General features: G+C 35.7%; 1 protein-coding gene and 1 non-coding gene across 2 annotated transcripts; one reads left to right on the top strand and one right to left on the bottom strand.

Moving 5' to 3' along the window:
- Positions 1-2,998: 2,998 nt before the first annotated feature.
- Positions 2,999-5,509, bottom strand: LOC123886496. Its single transcript, XM_045935813.1, has one exon. It carries the CDS (start codon positions 5,507-5,509, stop codon positions 2,999-3,001), a length of 2,511 nt encoding a protein of 836 aa, XP_045791769.1.
- LOC123887779 lies at positions 5,025-5,131 on the top strand. The gene has a single exon (XR_006801776.1). It is a non-coding gene; the product is annotated as a small nucleolar RNA R71 (small nucleolar RNA).
- Positions 5,510-12,749: the final 7,240 nt, after the last annotated feature.

The following is a 12,749-nucleotide window of genomic DNA, read 5'->3' as shown; positions in this document are numbered from 1 at the left end:
CAATTGGTGTCACATGTTGAACGAGAACGTAGAGTCTTGGAGGTTGAGATGAAGCTAAGTGAGTAGTAACGTCTTAGAATGATTTGAAATAAGAAAATTAGCCGTTGGAGAACGTGTAGAGAAAGAGTAATATGAGGTCATGTTGGTAGTAATTTGGTGTATAACTTAAAGTGTATTTTTGGACGAGAATTTTTGGAAATTTTATAGGGATGTCATATTGGGAGTAGACAAGGAGTCATTAGTAAGAATACTGATGCGATAACTCTGCAAGTGCACAGATCTATCGTGTAGTTTTAAAAGATATCGATCCCACAGGGACTATTTTCTCAATAATTCGCTTGTTTTTAATAAATCGTAAGGTCAAGGCTTTAATCAAAAGAGGAATTCTAATTAATAACTAAAATAAATTTGACTTTTTTAAAAGAGGATAAAACTAAACCGGAATGTGATTTTAGTCGCCTAAATGGATTCGGTAATTAAACTGCGTTTTGAAATTATGTTACTTTTTAATAAACTAAATTGATTAAAAGATACGCGTCTCACACTCTCGCGCTATTGAGTAATATCGTATAGATATAAAATAAATGTTTCACTTTCGCTCTCGCACTTACTTATAAAAATACTTTTTGAAAATCAATTCAATTTAATTAAAAAGATCTAGTTTTCTCAAAACAACATTAGTTTAAAAATATAGTCTCACGCCGTCGCGCTATTGAACTGATACTATATTATATAAATGAATGCTTCATTCTCGCTCTCACATCTATTTATAAAATACTTTTTGAAAACTAATATAGTTTAATTATCTTTAAAGAGCTGTCGCGGTGTTTAAAAATAATGTTCAGTTTTTACTATCCGATATAAATCTCACACTGTCGCGCTATTAATTTATACCTTATTTGATTTTCACTCTCGTGCAAAATCTTTAATTTAATTATTAAAAACTGATACAGAAAACTAGTTTAAAATATTAAGTAAACAAATTAACCATCGAATCCAAATTAGCTTCCAATTTCACATTCCAGTTTCAATAAATTAGTTATACATAGTTGCAAGTAAAAACATAATAATTAAATAAATAAACATTAACATAAATAAAGTAACTATAGGTACTGGAAGATGTAAAACTTGAACAAACAGTGACTGAATTAAAAGAACAGTGAACAAATTGTAACAAATAAATAAAATAAAATAAAATAAATAGAACAAGAGATTAGAACCTTAATAAACTGGAATTGAAAACAATGTCACCGGAACAAGCTTGAATGCTAAACTGAATTGAAAACAAGGAAGTAAAATATTTTCTATCTGCTCTTAAATTCTAATAATCAAACTTATCCGCAAAATAACAACCTATGGGTCTTCTATTTATAGACCGAGAAGGAGATATTTTCTTCCTGTTGTTCCGTTGAGATTGTGCGTGTGATTCGGCCCACTTTGGAAGAGTGGCGATCGCCACATGTTAATTGCTTCCTATTAAATAGCAAGTCGCGTACGCAAAAATGGGGGATAAGTGCCTAAGAAAAAGGAAACAAACACTTATGTGGTGGCCACCATGATCTATATGGCGTGCGCCATATATTGTTACACATTATGTGCCCATTCTTTGAAATAAAACATGTGGCTGCCATCACTTGCAATTTGGGCTGCTATATTGTGGCTTTTGTGGCCCAATTGGCACTTGTTTGTTTTGGCATTCACCTCCCTTTTTGCTTCCTGATCCGATCCAATTCTTTATTAGCATTTATTTTGTAACTTATAAATTATTTGGTAGTTTCCGGACATTCCTGAAATACATAAAAATAATAGTAATAATACTACGAAAAATGCAAAGAAATAGTAGAATACTAACCTAATTTTATTAAATAAATAGTGCATTTTTCGGTGTTATCAAACTCCCCTAAACTTGAACCATTGCTTGTCCTCAAGCAATTTAGCTTGCATATGGAAAATATTTAAAATACTAAGCAATTCATAAATGTAGACTTAGAAAAGCAATACCACAAATACTCATACGTGGTCAGAAATTCAAATCAGCTAAGACTAATTAATTAGGTGCTTATTCAATCAAGAAGGGTATTTCAACGACACACAAAGTTCTCCCTCTTATACATACCGAATTCGGATCATGCCGTTGTACTAAAATCTAGATCTTCTCCTTTGTTTAATCCTTTTTCATTCTAGACAGTCACATTAAGACCCTTTATCTATGTCACACACATGGTAAGAATGTCGGTTAGCGATTTTATTCATCTTTTTCAACTCGCAATTTAGCTTGATGATGCAAATTTTGTATTGCTTTCATAAGCAAATATTCATATATATTTTTTTTTTTCAAGGTTTAACCGTATTACCACAGTATGACCTTTAAATTACATTGATGATTCGCTTATATTCATCGACAAACTTACTTAATGTGTGACTATAAATGGTGTCCGACTGGTAAATAAACTACTAAAGGAATCCACAAATTTAAATTAGGAGATTTTGGCACAATGGGTATTCAAATTGATATCTATACTAGGGAGACTTATGGGTGTTGGAAAAATACCGATTTTGTTGTAAAATTCCCTAATTTCTTAACTTAGCCTCTCGTCCTTTCTTAACCTATATACTTTCAAAGTGAATAATTGTCCTAAATCTTTAGAAAAAATTTTAAATTGGCTCAAGAAAAGGAAAAATTTAGAAAAACCAAAGAAAACACTATAGATTTAATTTTTTTATTATGCGAAAAGGGAAATAAACTAATGGAAATTGAAATGACTGAAAATAAATAAAAGCAGTGAAATGCTCCCCTAAACTTAAATTCAACAGTGTCCTCACTGTGGCGACTATAGAGTAGAATTGGAGTGCAAAACCTGGAGATTTACGCCTCAAGCGATCGATCTCGTTATTTTCTGCAAATTCAAATGAAAACATTAAATTAAAAACTCGTGGGTTGCCTCCCACGCAGCGCTTTGTTTAAAGTCGGTTAGCTCGACTTTGCACGACCCTTAAATCAAGAGGGCGCCTCTTTCAGACTGATATCCTTAACACTGTACTCAACATTCTTAGAGATCCATTTGAACACATCCAACCATCTAATAGGTGCTTTCCCTTTTGCTTTCTTTCTGGTGAGAGAAGGTGGGAGTTTCTTCTCCACTGTGTGAATCTTCCCATGCGCCAGCATTTGGCATTCTTTAAAAATCTGGTCATGAGTATCACGAAATCCACCTAGCATATTCTCATAATCCTCACCCTCTTTGTGTTTCGTATTCTGGAAGATATCATTTACTGGGTGGGATTTTAGTATGTCGGGAGGGACTTGTTCATAGGTGGGTTTATCGATATGTCCTTCAACTTTCTCGAGTCTACAACAAGAGTTCTTAAAGGTGGGGCCTTTCATGAATTGAGACAGTATGAATTCGATTTTCTCATCCCCAACCTCAAAGGTAAGCTTCCCTTTCTTTACATTTATTATAGCGCCCGCAGTAGCTAAGAAAGGTCTACCTAACAGAATTGGAATATCAATGTCTTCCCTAATGTCCATGATCACAAAATCAGTAGGGATAAACAGTTGGCCGATCCTTACTGGAACATTTTCCAGTATTCCTAATGGGTATTTGATAGATCTGTCAGCCAACTGTAAGGACATCTTAGTAGGTTTTAAGTCTCCAAGTCCGAGCCTCTTGCAGATAGATAGAGGCATCAAACTTACACTTGCTCCTAGATCACAAAGGGCTTTATCTATGACATATCTACCAACAATGCAAGGAATAGAAAAGTTTCCTGGGTCCTCGAGTTTTGGGGCTAGCTTGTTTTCACTGATCGCATTGCATTCAACTTGCCCAATGTCTTCAATCTTTCGCTTGTTTGAAAGAATTTCTTTTAAGAATTTGGCATAGGAAGGTATTTGGGTTATAGCCTCAATGAAGGGTATGTCAATATGAAGCCTTTTGAGCATCTCGATAAATTTCTCAAACTGCCCTGGATTCTTAGATTTGGCAAGTCTTTGAGGATATGGGATAGGAGGTTTGTAAGGAGGAGGGGGTACATATGGTTTTTCTTGATCATTCTCAATCACCTCTTTGGCCTGCGATGTTTGTCCATCCTCCACTGCTATCGGTTCTCTCTCAGTGTCCTTGTCAGTTACACTCTCTGAGTCTTTCGCTACATTTTTTCCTAAGTCTCTCGCTCTAACTCTTTTAGCAACGGGATCTTCTAACTCTCCTCCGCTTCGCAGCGTTATAGCGTTAACGTGGCCCTTGGGATTTGGTTGCGGTTGGCCGAGTAGTGTTCCGGCTGGGGCAGCTGTAGCTGCCTGTTGTTGAGCCACTTGAGAAATTTGAGTTTCTAGCATCTTATTATGAGTGGAAATGGAATCGATTTTATTAGCTAATTGCTTAATCAACTCATTAGTGTGAATATTTTGGTTCATGAATTCCTTATTTTGTTGAGTCTGAGCTAGGACAAAATTCTCCATCATAAGTTCAAAGTTTGACTTTTCAGGGGTAACGGGAGCAACAGGGGCTCCTATTTGGTTTTGGAAGCCTGGTGGAGTACTAGGCGCAAACAAAGCATTATTATTCTTATAGGAGAGGCTTGGATGATTTTTCCACCCGGGGTTGTACGTGTTGGGGTACGGGTTTCCTTGCACATAATTTACTTGGTCGAGTCCGGCTAGTAATTGACATTCAGAGGTTATGTGTCCGGGAATTCCACATAGTTCGCAGTTCGGTTGTACTGCGGCTATGGTAGCCGCGGGAGATAGAGTTAAACTCTCTATCTTTTGAGAAAGGGCTTCTATTTTGGCATTGACATGGTCTATGCCGCTTACTTCGTACATACCGCCTTTCGTCTGGGATTTCTCTAATGCAGCGTGTTCGCTTCCCCATTGATAATGGTTTTGGGCCATGTTTTCTATAAGCTGGGTGGCTTCTTGGTAAGGTTTATCCATCAATGCTCCACCGGCGGCCGCATCTATGGTGAGTCTAGTGTTATATAGCAGCCCATTATAGAAGGTATGGATAATAAGCCATTTTTCTAAACCATGGTGTGGACAGAGTCTCATCATATCCTTGTATCTTTCCCATGCTTCGAAAAGTGATTCTCCTTCTTTTTGCCTAAATCCGTTGATTTGGGCTCTTAACATAGCTGTCTTACTTGGCGGGAAATATCTGGCCAAGAACTGTTTCTTCAGTTCGTTCCATGTAGTGATGGAGTTCGAAGGTAGAGCTTGAAGCCAAGCTCTAGCTCTGTCTCTTAAAGAGAACGGGAAAAGACGGAGTCGTATTGCTTCGGGTTCGACACCATTGGCTTTTATCGTGTCTGCGTACTGCACAAACACTGAGAGGTGAAGGTTCGGATCCTCCGTGGGCGAACCAGAGAATTGGTTTTGTTGCACGATTTGCAACAGCGCGGGTTTCAATTCGAAGTTCCTTGCTTCGATGTTAGGGGGCGCGATACTCGAATGAGGTTCCTCTTCGGAGGGAACGGCATAGTCCTTGAGAGGACGTTCGCGTTGAGCCATCGGTATGAGGTTAAATTGTTTTTGAAATTCGCGGATTCGGCGTTGTAAATGAATATAACGCTCTATTTCTGAGATAGGTTGTTCTAATGATTCCTCGGAGGTACGAGTACTGGGCATACAACCTAAGTAAAAGGGTTGCCTTAATCGTCACAAATTAAAAACTAATTAGCGAAAATTGACTAAATTAGTCCCCGGCAACGGCGCCAAAAACTTGATGCGATAACTCTGCAAGTGCACAGATCTATCGTGTAGTTTTAAAAGATATCGATCCCACAGGGACTATTTTCTCAATAATTCGCTTGTTTTTAATAAATCGTAAGGTCAAGGCTTTAATCAAAAGAGGAATTCTAATTAATAACTAAAATAAATTTGACTTTTTTAAAAAAGGATAAAACTAAACCGGAATGTGATTTTAGTCGCCTAAATGGATTCGGTAATTAAACTGCGTTTTGAAATTATGTTACTTTTTAATAAACTAAATTGATTAAAAGATACGCGTCTCACACTCTCGCGCTATTGAGTAATATCGTATAGATATAAAATAAATGTTTCACTTTCGCTCTCGCACTTACTTATAAAAATACTTTTTGAAAATCAATTCAATTTAATTAAAAAGATCTAGTTTTCTCAAAACAACATTAGTTTAAAAATATAGTCTCACGCCGTCGCGCTATTGAACTGATACTATATTATATAAATGAATGCTTCATTCTCGCTCTCACATCTATTTATAAAATACTTTTTGAAAACTAATATAGTTTAATTATCTTTAAAGAGCTGTCGCGGTGTTTAAAAATAATGTTCAGTTTTTACTATCCGATATAAATCTCACACTGTCGCGCTATTAATTTATACCTTATTTGATTTTCACTCTCGTGCAAAATCTTTAATTTAATTATTAAAAACTGATACAGAAAACTAGTTTAAAATATTAAGTAAACAAATTAACCATCGAATCCAAATTAGCTTCCAATTTCACATTCCAGTTTCAATAAATTAGTTATACATAGTTGCAAGTAAAAACATAATAATTAAATAAATAAACATTAACATAAATAAAGTAACTATAGGTACTGGAAGATGTAAAACTTGAACAAACAGTGACTGAATTAAAAGAACAGTGAACAAATTGTAACAAATAAATAAAATAAAATAAAATAAATAGAACAAGAGATTAGAACCTTAATAAACTGGAATTGAAAACAATGTCACCGGAACAAGCTTGAATGCTAAACTGAATTGAAAACAAGGAAGTAAAATATTTTCTATCTGCTCTTAAATTCTAATAATCAAACTTATCCGCAAAATAACAACCTATGGGTCTTCTATTTATAGACCGAGAAGGAGATATTTTCTTCCTGTTGTTCCGTTGAGATTGTGCGTGTGATTCGGCCCACTTTGGAAGAGTGGCGATCGCCACATGTTAATTGCTTCCTATTAAATAGCAAGTCGCGTACGCAAAAATGGGGGATAAGTGCCTATGAAAAAGGAAACAAACACTTATGTGGTGGCCACCATGATCTATATGGCGTGCGCCATATATTGTTACACATTATGTGCCCATTCTTTGAAATAAAACATGTGGCTGCCATCACTTGCAATTTGGGCTGCTATATTGTGGCTTTTGTGGCCCAATTGGCACTTGTTTGTTTTGGCATTCACCTCCCTTTTTGCTTCCTGATCCGATCCAATTCTTTATTAGCATTTATTTTGTAACTTATAAATTATTTGGTAGTTTCCGGACATTCCTGAAATACATAAAAATAATAGTAATAATACTACGAAAAATGCAAAGAAATAGTAGAATACTAACCTAATTTTATTAAATAAATAGTGCATTTTTCGGTGTTATCAAATACTAAGACAAAAAGTTGATATTGGAAGGACCTTGTATTTTATATTAGAATTTAATGGATAGAGTTAGATCACATGACGAATATTTGGAGCTTTGTAGATTAAATTCAAGAGTTTGATTTTGGTATCGAACGTACTAAGGAAGAGTTTAAAGATAGCTGTCCATAGAGAGATGATGATTGGTAGAGGTCGGAGGTGAATAAGAATTCGATGAGTGAATAAATAGAGGAGAAGAGTATGCTTGTTGCAATGCAAGATGATGGGGAACATGGATAGATGGATTCTGGGTGAGTTGAAGATGTCGTTTTGGAATCAACGAGATAGACGTTATGGTTGTTTGGAGAACCAATTTTAGGCAGTGGTCTAATTTGGAAGTAGCGAATTACTAAGGAATTAATGAGGAGCGGTATTAGGAAATGTTTGCGTTAAGGAATGCAAAGGTTGGATGAGAGATTACTCGGAGACGGAATAGTCGTATTGGGATTCGACTCAATGACTAGAGTTATGTGAGAAAAGGAATTTGACTGTTAGAAACGATAATTTCTAGGATGTGTCGAGGAAGATTTGAGAATGTTGGTCATCAAGTGATTGTTGGAATTGAAATATCGAGTGATAAGTTGGAATAAGATACGATATGAATAGGTGATGTAACACGGTTAAGTGATCCATGAGGGAATCAGAGACTTATAGGATTTGTGGAGTTATGGAGTATTCCACGGGAGTATCTTTTCGGAGTGTGTTCGATTAGTTGTAATTGTTGTGGGTAACATTATGTGTACCGTAGAATGTGAGTCTATAGATGTTTCGTGCGAAGTTGACGTTTTAGCGGTTTGATAAAAATGGTTTATGTCGATATCATGATTGTTGACTATCTATCGACAAATTGAGGAACTGGCCGTCCTTGATCTCTTGTTGATAAATGGACAAAAATTGTGTTGGATGGGATAAACTAATTTTGTCAAACTTGGTAATGTGTAGTGTTTTGAGCGTTTCGTTGGAGGGTCGGATACAGGGGTTATCTGGAGTTGTTTTAGTAGCGTAATTTTCGAGGGCGAAAATCTTTTAAGTGGGGGAGAGTTGTAACGACCCAATTTTCATATTATTATTTTTATGTGTTAAAATATTTTATTTAACGTGTCATTTTAATTAAGTTAATAACTTGAGTTATTTATCGAGTACTTTAGTTATTAAGCGAGTAGTGAGAGTTAACGTGTTATTGGGCCAAGCCAATTGGGCTTGAGGCCCAATAGGCCTTGTGTGAGGTGTGTGTGGCGCCATATGGCCATGAGAGGGAGAAGAGAAATTCATTTTTTCTCTTTTGTTCTTGTGTTCTTGAGAGAGAGGAGAGAGCTTGAGGAGCTAGGGCAAGGGGAGAGCTAGAGATTCGAGATCTTCGTCGTGTTTTCTTCGAATCCAGGTAAGAGAGTAGATTTCATATTCGTGGGTGACTCGAGGAAGGGGAGAATGTCGATTTCTCCTCACCCGAACTTCCTCCACCCCATTTTCGTTTTAGCTTAGAACGGATTTTCTTGATGGAAATCGTTCCTAAGGTTCTTAATATGTTTAACATGCTTTTAACATGATTAATGAACGGATTTAATGGGTAAAAACGAGTTTATGAAAGATTAAACTCAAGAACTTTGTGTTCTTGAGAGTTTTGATGAAAAAGTGTTCAATCTTTACCTTTTCAATGTTTATGATGTAGATCTGAGAAATGAACTGTCCTTTTGTGTTTACACATGTTTGTTACACTTGAAAACAAACTTATTTGGGATCTAGAACATCAAACTTGGATTTTTTGAGTAGATTTCTATCCTCTGTGTTAGCAGGAGTCATCTGCATGATAGTAGGGGTTCTATGTGCTAGTAGGGGTTCTTGCATGATAGTAGGGGTTCTATGTACTAGTAGGGGTTCTTGCATGATAGTAGGGGTTCTATGTGCTAGTAAGGGTTCTTGCATGATAGTAGGGGTTCTATGTGATAGTAGGGGTATTAACTGTTGTTTGGTGGTTTTAAATGCTACTGATTGTTTATAACCATGATTAATTGTATTGTGATGAATTGTTGATTATATGTGTGGAATATAATTGTTGTTGATTGTGTTGATGATGTTTGTTTAAATGTCAAAGATGTATATTAAGGTGTTAATCAACTTAATAAAGAAGGATATTAGAATTATATTATTCTAATAAAGAAGAATATTAAGGTATAGTGTTATCTTAATAAAGAAGTAATGTTGGATAGTGTTCCACATTAGTAAATGAAGAGCTTAATGCTAATTAAAATGATTGTGAGTGAATTCATGAAAAACATATACATGCATTCATGAATATATGTGATATTGGATATTCCAATAAAGAAGGATATTGGATTATATTTATCCGATAAAGAAGGATATTAGAGGTGAGATACTCTAATAAAGAAGATGGTACCACATGCATTAGAGGTGTCTAGAGGACATAGCATGAATGTGAAGCATTAGATTGCATTAGGGATTATATGTGCATTTTATGATAATTGATGTTTGACACATACTTGGTAAATGTTGATTGTTAATCCGTATGTGAGGAGCATAGTCCGTCATGACTATAAAATGAACAACGCAGGGTCCGTCATGACCATAATCTGAACAATGTATTTGTGGTGTTAGATTACATTAGGAACTTTATGTATATTCCTATTTGTAATTGAGTTATGTGATAATTGTTGATGTTTTGGTATTGTCCGAGACGACGTGAAACTATATGTTTGGTGTATTTTGTGGATGATTGATTATGTGATAATTGTTGACGTATAAGTGATGTTTGAATTATAATTTGTCTGGTAGATTATAATGGAATGATAGATGTTGGTGAATGTGTATAGATGTATGATATATGCATGAATATTGAGAAGTGTTTAAGTACCATTTCCTTACACTTATATTGTGAGTATGTTGTCTAACTCTCTTTTATGTGTTATGTGCTGGACCGTTGGGGGTCCAGATCTACAGGTTTTGTGGGTATCGATGTCGAGTCGTCGGTGAAGCTCTGCTCTGATTGTGACACGGGAAAGGGTTGTATTTAGTTTATAGAGTCTTTGTGACTATTTGTATTTACTTTGGAAAATGTATCTTTATAAAGAAGATTTATTTTGTATAAAGCGAGTTTTACTAATTAATCAAATTAGTAATATTTTTTGTAAAAGAGGAGTGTAATATCTCGAACCAACAATTTATCAATCAATTGAATTAAGTCTAGAACTTTATTTTATCCGCTGTGGTCGTTTTTGAGAAAACAAATTTTTTTTAGCCATAATAAAAAGCATTAATGGGTTCGGGTGTTACATGTTGTACCTATTTTGATTGTTGCCTCGATTGTAAAGGTTTGTTGCGTATGCTTGAGGCAACTCAGTGATCGACTCATCTTATAGAATAGGGCATGAATCAGTCGGGTGCTCAGCAGAAGTACATATACTACACACTTTTGTCGGTTGGGCTTTACTAAGTGCAAATTGTTTCACTAGAGAGGTGAGCTCATCGATTCTGGTCTCTAGAGCCTTGTTGGTAGAGGAGGAGGAAGACTGAATCTCATTCACACTCGCAAAATTATTTCTAGTTGTGAACTGTTGCGAGTTAAGTGACATGTTTTCAATAAAGGCCTTGGCAGCAGCTGGAGTTTTATCAACAAGTGCTCCACCACTAGAAGCATCCAAAATGTTTCTATCCATTGGTAGCAACCACTCATAGAAATATTGGATGAGTAATTGCTCGGTCATCTGGTGTTGAGGACAACTGGAAACCTAGCTGCTTGAATCTTTCCCAGTATTCTGCCAATGATTCGTTTCACTGCCTAATGCCGCATATTTCTTTTTTGATTGACGAAGCTCTAGAAGCGGGAAAATATCTCTCTAGAAAGACCTTCTTCAAATCATTCCATGTTGTGATAGAATTCAGCTCAAGATAGTACAACCAATCTTTGGCAGCACCCTGGAGCGAGAATGGAAAGGCTCTAAGCTTGATATGATCCTCTGTTATACCTTCAGGCCTCAATAGTATAGAACAAACAACCTGACATTCCTTCAAATGCTTATGCGGATCCTCACCTGCAAGACCATGAAACTTGGGCAACAAATGTATCAAACCAGATTTCAATTCAAAAGGAATATCAACGTCAGTATATTGGATGCATAGACCATTGTAATTGACATCAAGAGCAGCAAGTTGCCTTAGTGTTCTTCGTTCAGCCATGTTATCAAAAACAAGTTTAGAATCAAATAAAGTATGCAAAGAAAAACTATGTAAGAATCAGACTTGTTAATGAAACAAAACGAAAGAAGATATATGGTTAAAATAGATTCAGAAAAATATAAAAACACGAAATTTAATCTAATTAAGTAAAATAAGAATTTTGGAAATTAGTTTGGAATTTTCTGAAACTATAAAAACAGAAATAAATTAAAATAAAATAGTAAAACACGGGAATTTGGGACTTTTTGGCTGCTGTCACCTATTTTGTTCCAAAAAAGGGGACTTTTGTTGAGGCAAAATCCTAATTTGATGTTTTAAAGATAATAAACATCTTAATTATATTTTAGTGAATTCTGATCTTTTTGTGATCTAACAAGTGCTCTTGAGTGATTAATATAGACAGGAACAAAAGCTCATTCATTATATATCACTACACTTAAATTGATTGAAAACTGCAAGTTTATGAGAATGATCAGAGAACATTCTCCAATCTGCACTTTTTCTCACGTGCAAAGCTCTGAAGGTGTGAAAACACAAGAAGGGGGGGGGGGGGGGGGGGGGGGGGGGGGGGGGGGGGTTGAATTGTGTTTTAGCCAAGTTAAAACTTTTCCCAAGTTCTTAACTTAACTAAGTTAGCAGCGGATAAGTAACACAAATAAAAACAAGATAAGAGATAGAGAAAGCACACAAGCAATTTATACTGGTTCCTCTCACAAAACAAGAGTAGTCCAGTCCCCTTGCACTTCCAAGGGATTCACTATAATCACACAAGATTACAAATGCTCAAGCACACAAGCAAGAGACTTCACAGCAATGCTCAAGCACACAAGCTTAAGACTTCTCACTTAAGCACACAAGCTTAAGTTTTTCTCAAGTACCAGAGATAATAAAGTAGATTAAAGAATACAACTGCTCTTAAGAGAACCTTAAAGAGCAAATACAATGAATACAAAGTATTTGGACTAAGAGTGCAAAAACACTAGTTCAGAGGTTCAGAGCTTGTATTCGTAATTCAGAGTTTGTTCGAGCGCGTGTGTAATCCTTGATTAATTGATGATGATATTTTTATACAACTGATCCTTCTAGTATATATATAACCAGAAAAAGAGTTGTTGCATAAAAGACCGTTGAAGTAGATAACCTTTTGTCTTCAAGCAGC

This window comes from Trifolium pratense, linkage group LG5 (genome assembly GCF_020283565.1).
Source record: "Trifolium pratense cultivar HEN17-A07 linkage group LG5, ARS_RC_1.1, whole genome shotgun sequence".
Lineage (NCBI taxonomy): Eukaryota > Viridiplantae > Streptophyta > Magnoliopsida > Fabales > Fabaceae > Trifolium > Trifolium pratense.
Note: the sequence above shows the minus strand (reverse complement) of the source record. Positions and strands in the feature narration are given on the sequence as shown.